Source organism: Rhamphochromis longiceps, linkage group LG18 (assembly GCF_057381845.1).
Source record: "Rhamphochromis longiceps isolate RC_006_pf linkage group LG18, R_longiceps_female_GT1.1, whole genome shotgun sequence".
Lineage (NCBI taxonomy): Eukaryota > Metazoa > Chordata > Actinopteri > Cichliformes > Cichlidae > Rhamphochromis > Rhamphochromis longiceps.
The window spans coordinates 18,699,689-18,719,325 of record NC_140574.1 but is presented as its reverse complement, the minus strand read 5'-3'; the positions used below and the strand labels follow the sequence as shown (position 1 = coordinate 18,719,325).

Sequence of the window (19,637 nt, the reverse complement as noted above, 5' to 3'; positions counted from 1 at the left end):
TCAAAAAGTGCGTCCATTAGCTTTTTGAAACTCTCTGAAAATGTTGTAAAACTTAAATTGTTACTGTTTGAAAATGGTAAAAAAAAAAAAAAAAAAAAAAAAAAAAAAAATATATATATATATATATATATATATATATATATATATATATATATATATATATATATATATATATATATATATATATAAATGAGTAAAACCTGAAGAGTCTAAGGCTTAGACTCTTCAGGTTTTACTCATTTTTACCATTACCATTACCTTAGAGTCTAAGGTCATGGGATATGTTTAATTTTTGAATTTTTTCTATAGTTCAAAGTATGCTAAACTAATTTAGTTTCAAAATAGGGTGGGTTTGAAGGGGATCATTCATTTGAAATCACAGAAAAACCAAAAAACGTGCAGAAGGACAGCGTAAATGCTTAAACAGCATTCACACTAATAAATCGTTTTGTATTTTCTGCATTTCAGATGATTCCTTTGTTGTGGGCTCCAGCTTTGAGCTGCTGTTTAACATTCGTCCACGGAGTCTGACGGGACTCCTGCTTCATGTAGGTGTGTACAGCAAGACTCCAAATGGACTGCCGATGGGTCACTATCTCATTATCTATATGCTCGGAGGAGAGGTGAGACCACATATCTGTTTGTCATTTCCATATTCATTTTTTTTTTCAAGCTCAAAGGAACTTATTAGTAGAACAAGGTCTCTTGGTTCTGATATCTTCTGATCTTCTTTATCAAACTGATGTTTTTCTTCCTGTGTAATAAATATGAACCAAGTTTGCCATTTCTGTTCAGCACGCAGAAACAGACACTAAATTCATATTAGACCTAAATTTGCAAGTGTGATTCAAAGCACTGGGTTTGGACATGTTCCTGTTTGTAGGTGGTTGCACGAGTAAACAATGGAAATGGAGAATTCATGGTGTCAGTGAAGCCAAAAGCTTCTTTATGTGATGGAGTATTCCATAAAATTTCAGGTAAAACACCATTAAAATGACTCAAACTGTCTTTAACACCTTATAGACTTGACATGCATTGTACAAAATATATCAATTTATTATTTTTATGTTTAGTAATCAAGAGGAAGAATGTTGTGCAATTGTATGTGGACACACTGGACAACTACAAGATTGGACCACCATTTCCCAATATACCTTTGACCAAAGACCCACTGTATGTGGGTGGCATTCCTGGTAAGTGTAAATCATCTAATTTGAGTGACTGAGTTTTTGTTTTTTTTTTGGTTTTGTTTGAGTCAAACTTGAGCACATATTTAATTAAACTATATTTTTGCACTCACAAGCAGCTTCATTAGGTACAATTTGTTAGTTCTGGGTTAGACCCTCTTTTGCCTTCAGAACTGCCTAAATTCTTTGTGGCACAAATTCAAAAATTTACTGAAAATATTCCTAAAAAACTTTGACCCATACTGCCATGACAGCATCGCACAGTAGCTGTAAATCTTTCAGTTGCACATCTGTGATGTGAATCTCCAGTTCTGCAACATCCCAAAGATGTTCTATTAGATTAGATCATTTATTATCTGGTTACTGAAGAAGTCTTTTCAGTACAGAACACTGTCATGTTCAAGAAACCAGTTTGAGATTATTTGGGCTTTCTGACATGTTATGCTATCCTGCTGGAAGCAGCATCAGAAGATGGGTACACCGTGGTCATAAAGAGATGAACATGGTCAGGGGACAATACTCAAGTAGGTTGTGGTGTTTAAATGATACTCAGTTGTTACTAGGGGGGCCAAAGTGTTCTCGAAAAATACCCCCCACACCATTACAACACCATTGCTATTGCCAGAGCCACTGATACAAGGCCGGACAGATCCATGTTTTTATATTGTTTATGCCAAATTCTGACCCTAACATCCAAATGCAGTAGCAGTAATCGAGACTCATCAGACAAAGCAACATTTTTCGAATCTTCTATTGTTCAGTTTTAGTGAGTCCATGTGAAGTGTAGCCTCGGTTTCCTGTTCTAAGCAGACTGTAAACCTTCTGTTTCAAGGTTCGACATGCAGTTGTAGCTTCTGCCTTTCAGTGGACAGCCAGTGCAGTTCTTATTGACCTCTGGATATTTTCTCCATTTTGTTTCTCTGTAAACTCTAGAGAGGACTGTGTGAGAAAATCCCAGTAGATCAGCAGTTTCTGAAAAACTCAGATTAGCCCATCTGGCACCAACAACAATGCCATGTTCAAAATCAGTTAAATCACCTTTCTTTGCCATTTTGATCCCAGGATAAATGCTATTTCCTCAGTTCTCAGTCGGAATGCCCCTCAATTTGGATTTTCCACTCAAAAAATTTGGAGCTGACCAACATACCATGAGTTATCCAACATAGCGGCACTGAATGTAAACAGTAGTAAAACTGTAAACTTTTAATTTGTTCTGCCACTGTTGTGTATTTTTAACTCACTAAATAAACCAGATGCAGGGCATAGATCAAGCTCTATCCATAAATGTGTTTTTAAAGCACATAAAAATAAGTATTTTGCTGTAGTATTTTGCTATTTTGCTGCTAGTGATATCTGAATGGCTCTAAAAGTCCTGTTTTTCCTGGCTTTTTCTGGAACTTCCGACATCCAATTTCTGAGATATCTGTAACATCGCAGGTGCTCTTGACCATGTCTACATGTCTAAATGCAATTGAGTTGCTGCCAGCTGATTGGCACATAGATGGAAGACGTATTTTTGATATGGTAGATATACAAAAAAAGTCATATTGGAGATACAAAACACACAAAGAGATTTGTCAAGACAAATCAAGAGATTTATTGTCTATCCCCTTAATAAAACTTACATCTTTCTATAAAAAACACTTTAGTTATAGTCTTAAGGTTAAAGGTTAAAATAAAATAGACTGAAACAATAAAATCACTCACCTGTCCCTTTCTGCCACAGCGATCTTAATGCAGCAGAGGCTTCCTGTCACATCCTCCTTTGTTGGATGCATCCAGGACATGGGGATCAACGGTGAACTGGTGTCCTTTGAAAGGCCGTCAAGCGTGTTTGGTCCAGTCAACCTCAAGGAGTGTCCAGGCTGAACATAAAGATCTCCTCAAACCATCAGTAAACAAACCCTGGGACCATGTCCACCACCAGCTATGTGCAATCTGTTACTATGACAGAGAATGTGTTAGCATGTAAGAGTGTGTGTGTAAGACGATTGTGTTTCAGCGTGAGTGTGTTGGGATGAATGTACGTGAAAAATAAATATATGAGCAGCGGCTTACAGGTTCATAATGTTTGCTGTTAAGTTAAACATGTCTATATTTATTTAGTGTAAAGTTGCGTATTGCCTCACCAATTACAAATGCATTTTTTGACGGCTGCAATAAACTCTACTTTGTTGGTCTAGTCAGTCTCTACTGACTATCAAATGCTACTGAATATGCTTGTAAGTGGTCAGTGCTGCGTTACAGTCAGCCCAGCACTTTCAGAAAACAAGTATTGCCTTTGGTGCTGCGAAAGAGATCAAGATTATTAACTGATGTACTTTTGGTTTGCTTGTTGGACTCAATAGCTTATACTAAGAAAAATGATGTTTACACCCATGATTCTCAATTCAGTGACATTTCAGGGGTTGCTAAGCTATTCTGTATTCATATCCACATGCCAGCATGCAGAATTCTGCATTTTAACTGGCTTAAGAGACATGGACTCTTTGCACATGTTTTCAAACCACATGTTTTTCGCCCCCAGTGTTGTATTACTGTTCTGATCTGATTTTCCAGTTTGCATTCCCTTTGCATGAGAATATGGATGTATATCTTACAGTAGTTACACCAGATAACAGCATGTACTAAATTTTGTTTCTATCAGTTAAATAACCAATATACCTAGATGCCATTAGAATAAGTTTGGTCAGTAGTGTTTGGGACCATTGCAAAAGTAATAACAGAAAAAGTATGTTTAGGTACTTATATTCACAAAAAAGGTGTTTACTTTTCTAAATTGTGCATTTATGCCAGACTTTAAATAACATTATATCTCAATATGATGTAAAATTCATATTAAATTGGACACACTGTACATGCATTCCTGTCTTGTGGCAACTGATTTGTAAGCCATTATGTAACCTGTCTGATTAATATTCTTTATGAATACCTGTCAGTGCCATAAATAAATAATGGACTTTTGATCAAGGAAACAGCTTGGGAACTGTTAACTTCCACTCATTATGGTTCATACTAAACAATTAATGTACACTGCTGTGCAAACGTCTTGAGCCACCCCTCATTTCTTTATATTTTGTTTCCAAGCAGCCAGACTTTCTAGTAGTTTTTTTTAAATTAAGGGATGAACTGGTGTTGAGTCTACACATAATAGACAACTTAGAAAAGAATCAATCTTAAACTGTAAGTTTAAGCACTTTTGTATCAGCAGCCTGTTGCAAAACTCATTAGAATTATACAAACTCTGGTTTTGCCTTACTGTAGTGCCATGTATGTTTGTACATGTTTCAAAGTCCTATTTCCCTTTTTTGTAGCAAAATGTAAACACCAGAAGGTCCCGTCAAGACCTTTGCACAGTGCGGTGAGTATTTCTTTTGTAACTATAGCTCATTTTAATATTAGTAAATTATATAGCATTTAGGAAACTTTGATTGTGTTAAAATATGAAACACAATAAAATGTGGCCTTTATAAAATTCAGATAGTGTTAGAGTAAGAGCTCACACTGAGGTCTTGTCCTCAGTATTGCTTTAGAGGAAATGAGACTTTTTGGGGGGAAGATGTGGTAAAAGTAAGGAAGTTTTCCTGAAAGTATACTTTTAGAAAAGCATTAGGATAGCATAAGATTTGAAAATGTAAAAAAAAACAACCTGTTAGGGATATATCTGTTAAACGTGTTAAATAAAATACAAAGTTGAGAAAATATCCATTATTGCCATTGGTAACCACTGGTAATTAGTCAAAAACGTCAAAAACTGTATGGACTCCTCACCTCTGCGTTTTAGCTAAAGACCACGCCCACTCCTATGCTGCCTTCAGGGTCGTTCTTTTCCCTCAGAAATGACAAATAAATTGCGCAAAGTTACAGTTAGCGCACCATTGCCTGAGAACATAACGGAAAGGAAACTCTAAAATTATAGTGTGGCTGCAAATTAAAAATAAATACATAAACAATACATGCGATCTTCCTGATGGGCAAAAATGGAAAGGTCGTAGCATAAGAAACGCAGGAACAGATGTGTTGACAAATAATTTAACACAAACAAAACCTTTTCTGTTTGTGGCTTGTTTCACCGTTTTCACCTCTGTTTGCATTAATGTATTCAATAAGAGGAATAATCTGTTCTTTTTCTTCATCTAGTTCTGTTCTTCTGCTAGAAATCTTTTTTACGATAGCACATGAAGGCAGCACGTTTCCTGGCTCACATGCAAACCAGCGGTCAGGAGACAGAATACAGAGTACGGCCGCCCAGCTGGCGGGACACTGGTTAGCTTCACTCTGTGTTGTAACCGGCTAGTTATGTGAAATAGCGGATTGTTATACGAACGTAAATATGCCAGCATTTGCTCCAAACTGCGCCACCGGTTGAGACTTCTCTGAGTGTAAGTAAACTAACCAGCTATACCGCCCTACCTGCCTGTCTCCGGTCGCGTTCAGTTCCTCACCTCCGATATCGGGTGTCTTAATGGCGGACGGAAAGGAACCAGCCCCGGCGAGCGTGGAGGAGGAGACAGACAGTATAAACGACGCAGAGCTGGCGCTGAAGGGAATCAACATGCTGCTCAACAATGGATTCAAAGAGAGCGACGAGCTCTTCAGAACATACAGGTCTGTGTGTGACTTCTCTTCCTGTATGTAAAAACAAAACAGAGGCGTATGCTTGTGTTAAATGTTATGGCAGGTGTAGCTAATGTTCCCAAACTTGTGATTAACCAATACAATTACAACTGAAGGCATCAAAGCGTGTGGTCTAAGCTTTGAAAAAACAAAAACAGGAAAAAAAAACCCCACCACCCGTGTCACGCTTGTCTGGTGGAGAACCATTTGATCTGATCACAAGCAGAATTAGTGTTGTTTAAATACCCTGAGCAAATATCCACAACCACAATATGTGACATGTGTGCACATCATTAGATTTGGTGACTGTCTTCATAAATGTCTAAAAAAACAACGAAGTGCTTGCTTAACAGGTTGCCATTCCTGTTATACCGCTGTCTGGCTTTGAGGTACTTTGTACCCTTCTTGTGAAATATGTCAACATGGCCCAGCTAGTTCCTCACATCTACAGTTGAGTGACATATTAGAGGAAAACAATAACAACAATGTGTCCAGATAAGGTAACCAGGTTTCTGAGATGGTCTCTCGTTTGCTGATCCAGAAAGCATACATGAAGACTGTCATTAGGTGAGAGTGCAATATTAAAAGATCCATAGCATCACCTGTAGAAGTCTAGGTTTATATATTTTTACACATACCAATTATTGGATGGCTGCATATGTCTTGCCTTGCTCTGGAAAGCAATGTCTTTGATGTCATTTAGGATCGAAATGCAAGCATTAAACTGGTAAACTATTCTCTTAGTCCAGTAGCACCCATCTCAGCCAAATAATCAGTAGGCATGCGAGAAAACTGCTGCATAACCTTTCTTTTTGCATTTTGCATTCATTAAAAGAGGTCACAAGTTATAAATGTTGGGAATCCCTGCTCCTGAACCGCACACGTCCTTACACATGCTTCAGCCTTTGCTTTCAACTTGAATGCTTATGTCATGAAAGGGCAGCTCCTATGGTTCCTGACCCCTGGGGAAAGCGTAAATGTCACCTCGTCCGCTAATTGCATTAAGCTCTAGGTGTCATCCTGTTTTGACTGGATCAGCAAAACGATGGAGGGAAGTGAAAAACACAAACACAGCTGTCTGAGAATGAGCTTTTACTGGCAGTATGTACGAGTTTCTGTTAAAGCTCCCCTGGTACTATTACGTTTGTATAGTATGTTGCACTTATGTGTGGAGGTGGTTCCATTATAAATTAAATCCCCATCACAGTTACACAGGGATACCTGTACCAAGTCAATTTTCCACAATTATTTGAAACATTTTGCCGTAATTTGACTGACACGTGGTGCCTCTTGTCTTCAAAGTGAAATATAAGGCTGCTGAAATTCAGTTATTGCACCAAAATGACCACACAGCTACACAGCTACAGATGGAAATCAAAAGGACCTTTGATTTCTGTAAATGATGCAAGTTTTCAGCTACACAGATGCAAGTCTGTGTAGCTCTAAAAGATTATTATTAGTAGCTATAAATGTGTCAATTGTGACAGGGTATATGTTTTGATTATAGGGTAGAAATTTCTGAATCTCTTAATTCATCAAAGAGAAAGTTAGTTGATAAGTTTTGCATTAGCTGGCTTGTGACAGTTGTAAAGCTGTGTTAATAGTGTGTAACAGTGTATTATGAGCACCTTTGATGCCCTAAGATAATTTCAGATGAAGGGCATCTTAAAGTGTGTTAGTTATGAGGGTGAGGCCAAAAATTGCCAATTGGGGGTAGAGGGTAATAGTCAAAGAAAAGAAAGTCTAATTTGAGTTTCTGCATATTTAAAGGCAACAGCATGCAGTCTGCCTTTTGTGGAAAAAATGGGTCATTCATGGATTGTTTTTCTGAAGAGCTTAAGTGAATGGTAGTGAGTGGTAGTGCAACAGGATACACCATTGCAACAAGTCAGTTTGTGAAATCTCTTCCCTCCTAGCTACTCCACAATCAGCTATAAGTGGTATATATAAGCGGAAGCATTTAGGAACCAAAGCATTGCAGATGATGTGAAGTTACAGAGTGGGGTCGCTGAGTGCTCATAATGCATTAAAGTGGCCAACACTGCTGACTCAATAACTGCACAGCTCCAAACCAGCACACAAAAACTGTGTGCTGGGAGCTTCATGGTTTGGGCTTCCATGGCTGACAGCTCCTGTAGGTATAATATTTGTAGTTGACCCAGTATTATTGTCCATACAGTGTATATGTTTACAGAAATAAAGATTAATATAGTGACGCTGGTCCTATCTAGTAAACTCAATTTGGTTCCTTGATGTAAAACAAAACAAAAAAAACCTCTATTAAATATCTTTAATCTCAGAATTTGTCAGCTGTTTTTTTTATCAAATGTGACTTTTTTTTATTTAGCACTTTAATGTTGGAAAATATCTTGGTTTTATATTTCATGAATTAATTTTTCATTGTTTTACTTCTGAATATTCTCCTCCTTCCCATTAGTATTTTTCTAACCTACAGTAGTCCTAATACATTGGGTTTATTGATGCATGAAACAGGCCACATACTTTTCATTGTTTCTCCAGTGAACTTTACACTGTCAGAGAAAATCACATTATGTGAAAAGACTAACTTCTCTTATATGTTTGGGGTTGTTTTCTTCTTCTTCTTTTTTTACTTTCTTTCAGGAACCACAGTCCTTTGATGAGTTTCGGTGCAAGTTTTGTGAGTTTTCTGGTGAGTGGAAAAGCAACTCGCTGCTATTTTGGTTTGTGGCCAAACTTCTCGAAGATTTTTGTAAATGTTGCTTTGGGAGCTTTTGGTTTCTTTGTGAGGCTTATGGAAGTTCCCTTGTGTTCCCTTTAAGTCCTTTTAAGCCAGCTGTTATGTTTTGCGAAGAAATTTCTAAATTATGTTTGATCAGCATTTTTCCCCCCCAGCTACAAACGTAGCTGAGTTTGACAGTTTGTTCTAAACTTTGCAAGTTTCTGCTGTCATGATTGGATGGTATCATACACATGCTGGGTCAGCAGTGGGAGGGATGTCACAAAGTACAAATACTTAATTTCTGTACTGTTACTGTACTGTTTTACTGCCTGTATTTAAACACAAGTATCTTTGTTTGATTGTTTTTAGTCACATTTTCAAAACAGGCTCGTTATTTTATTTTTATTTTTAATGCGTTTGGGAGTTATTCTTTCACATCACTGCTCAGTGTGTATGACATAAATGTCATAGAGATGAAAGATGCAAACAGCATATAATGTATGCATCATTTATTGCATTATACTCTTTTTTTTTTTTTTTTTTTTTTGTTTAATGTTACCCATCGAGAATGTAGGGAACAGCTACAAATGGAGTTATTTAATTTAATGTGCTTTTTCTCTGCATGATGATTGCATGTGTTGAAGCACCTATTCCCATCTATTAATATTATTATAATATTTTTTAACATGACATGAGGCTTATTTATCTTTGCAAAAAGGAGCTGATAGAAGAGCTACTATATACTTTAATATTTTCCACTTCCTGGTCAGCTGGTAACATCTGAAGTACAGTGGTATTTTTTAACAAGTCATTAATGACTCCAGAGGACTTCTGTGAGATTGACCCTTAAAGGGCAAAGATAGAATAAGGTTACACTTGCAGAGCACATCACCATGATGTCTACTCATCTTTTACTGGGAGAAATCAGAGAGCAAAAGCCCTTACGAGTTGCCAGGCACCTCAGCATGTGAAAAATGAAATTCCCAACAAAAGCTTTGACAGTGGAAAAGGACAGCAGTGTTACTGCAGTCCAAGTAACACAGAGATCTTTGTTTCAGTCGAAGCAAAAAAAGTTGGCAGCTGGGTTGTAGTGCTAGAATAATTACAGAGTTTCTGGTGTATAATTGTACTTCATTAGTAGCCTGACCAATTAAAAATAATCATTCAGAAGTAACTTTATAAATTAAATGTTTTTTAGTATGTGGCAAAATCCCAGAATTTGGCATTCAATTATTCAATTATCTCTTCATGTTTTTTTGTTTTTTTTAAAAAGGGATTTAGGTTAGCAATAGTGCATATCCTTTATCTTCTACCTGTTTTGTTCATTCATTCATTGTATGTGTAATTTGTACAAAATCTGTCAATTTGGAACAATTAGATTTCGTTTTCTTGTTTCTTTTTCTGACTCCACTGTCGAGTGTTCAGTGTAAGCGATTTTTCTTGAACCACATGTAAGTAATTGATTGCTTTTATCCGGTTTCCCTTTTGCAGAACGCCATGATGACTTTTGAAGAGGAAAAAATGCAAATGGCTTTTGAAGACCTCAAGGCTACAGAGAGACTGTGTGAGAGTGAAAACATGGGTGTCATTGAGACCATTAAAAGCAAGATCAAGCGCAATGTGAGTAAATACTTGATTAAACTGCCTGTATTGTACATCATTATATATTCATGTTGGGCCTGTAACGCCCACGTGTGCTTGTTAGCTCTCCTGCATACCTGTCTGTCATCAGCCTGTAAATGTGGGGTGTTTGTGTGGGCAGATGGACTCTCAGAGGTCAGGGGTGGCTGCAGTGGACCGACTCCAGAGGCAGATCATCATTGCAGACTGCCAGGTTTACCTGGCGGTTTTATCTTTTATCAAACAAGAGCTGTCATGTAAGGGAACCTTTGGTATTTGTTGGTTGACAGTGATGCACTCCACACGTATCACGTAGGTAGGTGACAAATTAAAGGAAAAAAACAAAACCTGTCTTTTATGCCTTGGGAAGCTTTTTTGCTGGTATGGGTCCACTTGTCTCTTTAGAGGGAAGTGTCACTTGAAACCAGTACAAAGCTGTTATGGAATGTTTTTATTGTGATGGAGGTGGTCTCTCCCAGGTAGCCCCTGTTGCAGGGATACAAGGAGTCGCTAGATCTCAATAGCTATGAGAGATTTTGGGCCAGCACTCTTTAGCGCCATCATTGAAACACCACATGACAGAAGAATCTTTTAGAAGAGTGGTTTTAGGGTGCTCTAGCCTTCCTGACATTGGCCTCTGATGGCTATGATAGCTTTTCCTTTAATTTGTCATCCACCTTTTATTTGATGTGTTAAATACAAAGAGGTTATAATAAAGGACTTTTCTCTAATCTGAGCTTCAATCCTCTGACAGCATATATCAAAGGAGGCTGGATCCTCCGTAAAGCTTGGAAGATGTACAACAAATGTTACAACGACATCACACGTCTACAAGAAGGCAGCAGGAGGAGGGGCTCTGAACAGCAAGCGACGCCATCTTCATCGTCCGGCTCTGCTCTGTCCCACCAGAGTCGCTCTCCCTCACCCGGGTCAAGTCCATCACAGGGGCTAGATGGCATCAGTCCCGAGGCTCTGGATCGGCTGAAAGGTTCAGTCAGTTTTGGTTATGGTCTTTTCCACCTCTGTATATCGATGGTGCCACCGCACCTACTGAAGATCGTCAATCTGCTGGGCTTTCCCGGAGACCGCCATCAGGGCCTGTCAGCACTCACTTACGCCAGTGAAAGTAAGGACATGAAGGCCCCCTTAGCTACGTGAGTGAGTATGTTTGCGTATCTGTATCCTGTTTTGCAACTTAAACAGTTGTGTGCAGTGTAATAAAATAATGAAAGCATAATTTGTAGAGGAAAGAAGGAAACAAAAAAGAGATCCCAGTGTGAACAGCTGTAATAATTGACTGACTCAGGTCCCTGTAGCACAATTTTCCAAATCCTGCTTCATACTGAATCGTTTGAAATTGGTTTTTAGTCCTTGGGTGCCTTGGGAACCATGTTTGTAATCAAGCCTTTAATTAAAATCAAGTGTGTGGGAATTTGGTCATGTCTGCCAAGTTAACAAATCTGTAATATAACCACATTATGCAATATTACTGTAAAATGCTGTGAATCGTATTTCCTCAGTTTTGTAAAAAGCGCAACACATTGTGCTGTTTTTTGTGTGTGTGTCATTATCATAAATTAGAAATTTGCTATATTCCCTCTCATTACAGTCTCTGTGCTTTTCTTGCAGCTTGGCTCTGTTGTGGTACCACACAGTAGTGCAGCCCTTCTTTGCTCTGGATGGCACAGACACACAGTCAGGCCTAATGGAAGCCAAATACATTCTTAAACAAAGAGAGGCTATTTATCCCAACTCCTCCCTCTTTATGTTTTTCAAAGGCAGAGTTCAACGCCTTGAGGTAAAGACATGTGAATACTAAACCTTGTTATCTTTTGCCATGTGAAGTAGTCTTCTAACTTGGAGAAGCTCAGTATTGTCTCACTGTAACTCATACTACAAAGTTTCCTTCTGTAGTGCGAGATCAGTAGTGCCTTGACGTCCTTCAGTAGTGCCTTGGATCTGGCCTCTGACCAAAGGGAAATTCAGCACGTTTGTTTATATGAAATAGGTACTGCCTGGCTCTCATATTTCTCTCATATTTCAAATATGCCTCACTCGGTATTAGTATGCAACATCATTTCTGATCGATTTTTTTAGGCTGGTGCAGCATGATCGAACTGAACTACAGAGAAGCCTACAGAGCGTTTGACAGATTGGCGACTGAATCTCGCTGGTCCCAGTGCTATTATGCCTATTTAACTGGAGGTAATTACAGCACCGTAATGCTTTCAGGGTATTTTGTAAGCTCGGTAGTGGATGCTAATCCATATTGTATGTTGTGTGGTGCAGTGTGCCAAGGAGCCACTGGTGATCTGGAAGGAGCCGTTGCTGTTTTCAAGGACGTTCAAAAACTTTTCAAACGCAAGAATAATCAGATAGAAATGTTTTCCATGAAAAGGGTGAGTGTGTAACTAGTTTGTTTCCTGTAGGAATATTATGGTGCTAAGAATGCCACTGATGTGAAGATGCACTTTTGTTTTTCAATCAGTCTGAGAAGCTAAAGAGCTCCAGTATATCCAAAGAACTCTGCATCCTATCAGTGATTGAGATTCTGTATTTGTGGAAAGCTCTGCCCAATTGCTCCAATGCCAAGCTGCAGACGATGGCCCAAGGTACTGCATTCCAAACTAATATCTCGCTTGCATTATGTGCACTAATGCAAAGTGTTTGTAATTTTGATTCCTCCCTTAGTGTTACAGGGGATTGACGACGCCTCGTGTGCAGGCCTGAAAAACCTCCTTCTTGGTGCCATAAGCAAATGTCTACATAATACCAAAGATGCCATTCAGGTACTCTTGTGTTAAATTAATTATGCAATTTGCATTTTTGGAAAATTGATGCACAGCATGAAGCACAGCATGAAGCACGGCCCTCGCCGGCTGCCTTAAAGGATTGTCCATGCACTTACACAACACAATAATCATTGTTTGTTTTGGTATCATGACCTTTTTTTTTTTTTTTTTTTTTGAAACAGTATTTCCAGCTGGCTGCAAGGGATGAGGGGGGGCGTCTGAGCAACTCTTATGTGCAGCCCTACTCTTGCTATGAACTGGCCTGTGTGCTGCTGAATTCCCCAGAGGCAAGTTGTGTGTGTGTGTGTGTGTGTGTGTGTGTGTGTGTGTGTGTGTGTGTGTGTGTGTGTGTGTGTGTGTGTGTGTGTGTGTGTGTGTGTGTGTGTGTGTGTGTGTGTGTGTGTGTGTGTGTGTGTGTGTGAGATAGTTAAACTGTCTCTCTTGGCCAAGGTCCTGGAGGAGTTACACTATCTAAATATTTAATTTTTTTTTTCTAGTCTGCGGGGAAGGGCCGAATGCTAATGCTTCAGGCCAAGGTACAGTAATACTCTTTATTTATTCTCTGCCCTGAAAGGAGGTAATATGTCCTGTTTTTCCTGTCTATTTGTTAGCAGTCTAGCTTCCACTGTTTTTAAGATATCATTGTGGCGGGGTGTGGCCTGCAGAGCCGTGCAGGCCACACATCCGCAATCATGCACCGCAGACTTAAATGTTGTACTGGGTCCTGTGGTTGGAGAGGTGGTGTTGATGTGAGTACAGCTGGCAGCGGGAGAGCTGCGGCCGTTGTGTGTAAATGGTGTGCCTCAATAAAAGATGTTGAATAGCAGTAAAATGCCATCGGGTCTGCTGTGGTCGTTTACGATCATTTTTAAGTTTTGTGTGATGGCAGTTACCAACAGCTCGAGCGGATTTAATTTAGGTGAAAATCTGGTTAAGATCAAGGTCGCACCATATGTGAAAATCAGTACAAAGTTTATATTAGCCATAACTTTTTATTGATCGTCTTCAAACTTCACAACAACATACTGGGCATTGGAGGACATGAGCACCCATGTAGGCTAAGCATTTCACCTTGACCGTCATTATTAGCGCCCAAGGTGAAAAAGCTGGTCTTGCAAAACATTTTAAGAAACCATATCGAGTATAATATGTTATATGGAAGGTCATGAAGAGAGCTTGTGATGTCACAGTGATGCCGTAACAGGCTGACATCCTCATATTGTAATGAAAACAGGCTGATGTCAGCATGTCTTATTAATTTTAGCGTAGTCCGTGGTCTTTGGGGCGAGTCGCACTATGAGTGATCTTGTTACTACTGGAAGTAGTTGGTAACAAGTCCTGTCTTATTTGATTAATTAAAAGCAATTAGTGTTTAGATTTTGTCTTATTTTTGCTGCGGGTCAAAGCTTTCTTTATAAAACTGATCAGGATCTTTTCATTCTGACTCATCGTTCTAAATCAGATTAAGACACCCACTGTCTGATCAGGTGACAGGATGTCTATTGGAGTGCCAGTGCTGCTTGAACTTAGTGAGCTGAGTATACTGGCTTTGCATTGACCTAAAGTTTGCCAACACTGTAGCCAAGCCTCTGTATAAGGAATGGATTTAAAATGAAAATGACGGAATTTGAATGAAAACAACAGAAATTGGGAACAAACAATGGAATTTGAATGAAAACAACAGAATTTGATCAAAAACAAAAGAATTTTCATGAAAACAACAGAATTTGCATGAAAACAACAGAATTTGAACAAAAACAACGGGATTTGAATCAAAACAATGGAATTAGAATGAAAAGAACGGAATTTGAATGAAAACAACAGAATTTGAGAATGAACAGAACAGAATTTGAATCAAAACAATGAATGAATGAACCATGAATTCTAAAACAAACAATAGAATTTGAATAAAAAGAGTAGAAGTAGAATGAAAACAACAGAATTTCAATGAAAAGAATGGAATTAGAATGAAATGAATAGAATTTGAATCAAAACAATGGAATTTGAGAACAAACAATGGAATTTGAATGAAAACGACAGAATTGGAATGAAAACAACAGCATTTGAATGAAAACAACGGAATTTGAATGAAAACAATGGAATTAGAATGAAAACAACGGAATTAAAATGAAAACGACGGAATTTGGGAACAAACAATGGAATTTGAATGAAAACAACGGAATTTGATCAAAAACAAAAGAATTTGCATGAAAACAACAGAATTTGAACAAAAACAATGGAATTTGAATGAAAAGTAGATTTTGAATTTGAATAGAAGAGTAGAATTAGAATGAAAACAACTGCATTTGAATTAAAACAACGGAATTTCAATGAAAAGAACGGAATTAGAATGAAATGAATAGAATTTGAATCAAAACAACAGAATTAGAATGAACAGAACAGAATTTGAATCAAAACAATAGAATTAGAATGAACAGAACAGAATTAGAATGAACAGAACAGAATTTGAATCAAAACAATAGAATTAGAATGAGAAGAACGGAATTTGAATGAAAAAAACAGAATTTGAATGAAAACAATGGAAGTTTAAAACAAACAACAGAATTAGAATGAACAGAAAAGGATTTGAATCAAAACAATGGAAATAGAATGAAAAGAACAGAATTTGAATGAAAACGACGGAATTTGAATGAAAACGACGGAATTTGAATGAAAACGACAGAATTTGAATGAAAACAACGGAATTGGAATGAAAACAACAGAATTTGAGAACAAACAATGGAATTTGAACGAAAACAATGGAATTTGAACTAGAGCAGGGCGATATGGCCAAAAATATTTATCATGATATATATTTGAAAATTTGCGATAACGATATAACTGACGATATAATTGATGCGAGACAAAATACAACTCCACAACATTACTAGCGCAAAAAGACAACCTTCCATTTATTTTCACTTAAACAAGAAGCTGGTTTTTATGTACATTAAAGCTTTATAAAAATGTAACAGTGCAAATGCAAATTCCTTGCTGAAAGTTTAACCAAAAGGCATTTCCAGTAGAAATGGGCTGACATATCCTGAGCATAACCATGTATAATATCCACTGAAGTTAAAAAGAGGTGCTTTGCAACATTAAACTGCAGTGAGCAGTACGTATTTTTCGGACCACAAGGTGCACGGGATTATAAGGCACATTAAGCGAAACAAAGCAGTCAGATAAATCAAACTTTATTAAACTCATTCTTCTTGCTTCCTCCACTTCTGTACCATTGATTTATTAATGAATGAATTCTGCTCTATTCCCATGTTGTTGCAGTATATTAATGACTAACCTTGTATTGTGGATGGATTATCTCAGTTGTTCTCCTGACTGAAGTTTGATCCGTTTACAGCATCCCGCCATGTGATTGCATTTGTCTCTAACTATCAGGAACTTTAACGTTAACTTTTATAAGTGGAAAAGTGTTAGTGTTTGTCCTCCAGCTTCACTGTTTATGTTATGCTAACATAGCTGTGTCGCTAGCGATCAGGTAGCACATCATTATATACCAGCTAGCCCAACTTCAGTAACCCTACAAACGTCATTGCTGTTTAGTTTCCTGTCTTCATTTATGTTGGAAGTGATAGCAGAGCTGTACGTTTGAATTTTTTCCAGAAATCTCTGTCAGAACATGCTATATCATGCTTAGGTAACTAGCGAAACTAGCGAGCTAACTTCCGCTAGCTTCCTGCTAACTTCTAACTCCGTTAAATGTAACAAATTTTGTTTTCATGGATGCCTGGAAGTTAAACTTCATAGTTTCACCTGGTTAAGCAGCAATGCTGATCGTTTTATTAAAGATGAAAGAATTGAGACAGTTTTTAACTCTCAGTGATGCTGCAGTGTTTGTTTGATCTGAAGAATAGGGAGTTTAGGACCCAGATTACTCCCAGATTTAAGAGCATCTTAGTCCGGCAAATACGACAATAACGACAGCCGCTTGCATGTTCTGCAAAAAAATGTGCTTTGTCGTGTATCTGACGGACAAACACCAAACCAGTTCCACATCACTGAAGTTGCACCATTTTTACAAACCAATTCTGGTTCATCTGTTTCACTCAACAATCGGCCATGTGCGTATGAAAACAAAGGCACTGCGCACGCGCGTTTTACTCATATTCTATCTCATTTTCCTATCGTTGCCAAACATTATACCGGCATTACCGTGAACGGTATAATATGGCCCAGCCCTAATTTGAACGAAAACAATGGAATTGGAATGAAAACAACGGAATTGGAATGAAAACAACGGAATTGGAATGAAAACAACGGAATTTGAAATCAAACAACCGAATTTGAATGAAAACAATGGAATTAGAATGTACAGAACAGTTTGAATGAAAGCAACATAATTCTAAAACAAACAATAGCATTTGAATAAAAAAGTAGAATTAGAATGAAAACAACAGCATTTGAATGAAAAAAACGGAATTTCAATGAAAAGAATGGAATTAGAATGAAATGAATAGAATTTGAATGAAAACAACGGAATTAGAATGAACAGACCAGAATTTGAATCAAAACAATGGAATTAGAATGAAAAGAATAGAATTTGAATGAAAACGACAGAATTTGAATGAAAACAATGGAAGTTTAAAACAAACAACAGAATTAGAATGAACAGAACAGAATTTGAATGAAAACAACGGAAATAGAATGAAAACAACGGAAATAGAATGAAAACAACGGAAATAGAATGAAAACAACGGAAATAGAATGAAAACAACGGAAATAGAATGAAAACAACGGAAATAGAATGAAAACAACGGAAATAGAATGAAAACAATGGAAGTTTAAAACAAACAACAGAATTAGAATGTATAGAACAGAGTTTGAATGAAAGCAACAGAATTCTAAAACAAACAATAGAATTTGAATAAAAAGAGTAGAATTTGAATAAAAAGAGTAGAATTTGAATGAAAACAACAGAATTAGAATGTATAGAACAGAGTTTGAATGAAAGCAACAGAATTCTAAAACAAACAATAGAATTTGAATAAAAAGAGTAGAATTTGAATAAAAAGAGTAGAATTTGAATGAAAACAACAGAATTTGAATGAAAACAACGGAATTAAAATGAAAACGACGGAATTTGAATGAAAACAACAGAATTAGAATGTATAGAACAGAGTTTGAATGAAAGCAACAGAATTCTAAAACAAACAATAGAATTTGAATAAAAAGAGTAGAATTTGAATGAAAACAACAGAATTTGAATGAAAACAACAGAATTTGAATGAAAACAACGGAATTAGAATGAAATGAATAGAATTTGAATCAAAACAATGGAATTTGAATCAAAACGACGGAATTTGAATCAAAACGACGGAATTTGAATGAAAACAGCATTTGAATGAAAACAACGGAATTTCAATGAAATGAACGGAATTAGAATGAAAAGAAAAGAATTTGAATGAAAACAATGGAAGTTTAAAACAAACAACAGAATTAGAATGAAAACAACGGAATTAAATGGTCTGAATGCCTGATGCAGTCTCGCCCTGCAGAGCAGTGTTGTAAGTATCTTGCTTGCATTAGCATTAACTTTGTTAGTTGATTGGTAGCTGACACTGAATGAGCACAGATCTCACTCTATTAGCCGTAACAGCCATCTATGCATGTCTGGGCAGACACACGGTGTCTAAGAGGAGCACTGGGCACTGGGCTCTCTGTTTTTCTTACCTGATTGGTCAGCATGTTCATTGATCTGTCTGTGTTGACTGCAGAGGTTGTTAGAGGGCAGAGCACGAACAAAATAAAATTCATTTTGTTTTCCGTGCAGGAGGACTACGCTGGCTATGACTTTGAGAACCGACTCCACGTTCGTATTCATTCAGCTTTCGCCTCTATGGCGGCCTCCGCCCAGCCTTGAACTTTAATCTGAAATGTCTTTGAAAAAGCCACAATAATGAGTATGGATATTTTCACTTTAAAATAATTTCTTTATACTTATAAGATTCTGAGCCAGTGCATCATTTAGAACACAAACATGAATATTTCACAAGAAAACAGGTACAAGAGGTGTTATCGATCTGTTACTGTACGGCACAATACACTGTTTGTTTTTGTCTTCAGGGTTTGTTTTAAAACTAGATGCCTGTTGAATTGAATGAAAACCCGTAGATTTGTTTTGTAAGATCTTAGGCATTATTGCTTACATGGAGGAAATGTTCTTCAGATTGTGTAAAGGCACATATCAAGTATTAAGCATCAAAGCAATTACAAGAAATGACTCTGAAAATGTCTTTAAGAAGCCAATATTTCCACTTCAGTGTTGGTTGTTGACTTTGACATTTGTAAAGCTAATCTATAGGCAGTGTATTAATCTTTTGTTTTTGTTTTTTTAAAAGCACAGCCCCTTTTTAAGCAGTCGTTTTTATCAGTGTAAATATGTCTCACATAAAGGTTTTAATAAATGTGCCACTTTGAGCGGCTTAAATGCACAACGCTCCTTTCTGCTGCAAAGTTTTTCCTGTATATTTGTTATAATAAAAACAACATTGTAAAACTGAATCTGTTTTCGTCGACTGTTTAAGTGTCATAGCTTAAAGGTGACAAATACATTTCTTCACCAACAGAATTTGTACTTCTTTAGTGATCAAAGTAATCACGAGGGGCATTAAGCCTTTCCTGTAGTGGCTTATGAGGCACAGACAATGATGAGGAATCTTTTATCATTCCTCCTCAAACTGCTTCAGATGCCTTCAGATCATG

The 19,637-nt window shown here is 37.3% G+C and overlaps 2 protein-coding genes across 3 annotated transcripts in view; both read left to right on the top strand.

Moving 5' to 3' along the window:
- LOC146648089 (laminin subunit alpha-3-like) overlaps window positions 1–4,419 on the top strand; it is a 62,118-nt gene extending 57,699 nt beyond the window's left edge. Inside the window, exons 74-77 of one of the 2 annotated variants that reach the window (XM_085389094.1) lie at window positions 469–623; window positions 884–977; window positions 1,074–1,193; window positions 2,914–4,419. In XM_085389094.1, coding sequence (XP_085245220.1) covers window positions 469–623; window positions 884–977; window positions 1,074–1,193; window positions 2,914–3,056 — 512 coding nt within the window. In that variant the 3' untranslated portion in view covers window positions 3,057–4,419. The remainder of the gene's footprint in view (window positions 1–468; window positions 624–883; window positions 978–1,073; window positions 1,194–2,913) is intronic. The other variant, XM_085389095.1, reaches the window with a different exon arrangement.
- An 809-nt stretch (window positions 4,420–5,228) lies between these two features.
- On the top strand, window positions 5,229–19,362 carry LOC146648088 (tetratricopeptide repeat protein 39C-like). The gene is made up of 14 exons (XM_085389097.1): window positions 5,229–5,795; window positions 8,427–8,475; window positions 9,997–10,125; window positions 10,268–10,382; window positions 10,880–11,279; window positions 11,755–11,923; window positions 12,040–12,133; window positions 12,223–12,330; window positions 12,415–12,524; window positions 12,614–12,737; window positions 12,817–12,914; window positions 13,100–13,204; window positions 13,415–13,453; window positions 18,706–19,362. Exons 1-14 carry the CDS (start codon window positions 5,653–5,655, stop codon window positions 18,793–18,795), a joined length of 1,773 nt encoding a protein of 590 aa, XP_085245223.1. The 5' UTR covers window positions 5,229–5,652; the 3' UTR covers window positions 18,796–19,362.
- The last annotated feature ends 275 nt before the right edge of the window (window positions 19,363–19,637 follow it).

What these genes read in the sequence shown, in the direction of transcription:
- LOC146648088 (XM_085389097.1), top strand. Translation starts at nt 5,653, where the DNA reads ATGGCGGACGGAAAGGAACCAGCCCCGGCGAGCGTGGAGGAGGAGACA. An exon ending in GAGCTCTTCAGAACATACAG is followed by an intron (nt 5,796 to 8,426) that starts GTCTGTGTGTGA and finishes ACTTTCTTTCAG; the next exon opens with GAACCACAGTCCTTTGATGA. An exon ending in TATCAAACAAGAGCTGTCAT is followed by an intron (nt 10,383 to 10,879) that starts GTAAGGGAACCT and finishes ATCCTCTGACAG; the next exon opens with CATATATCAAAGGAGGCTGG.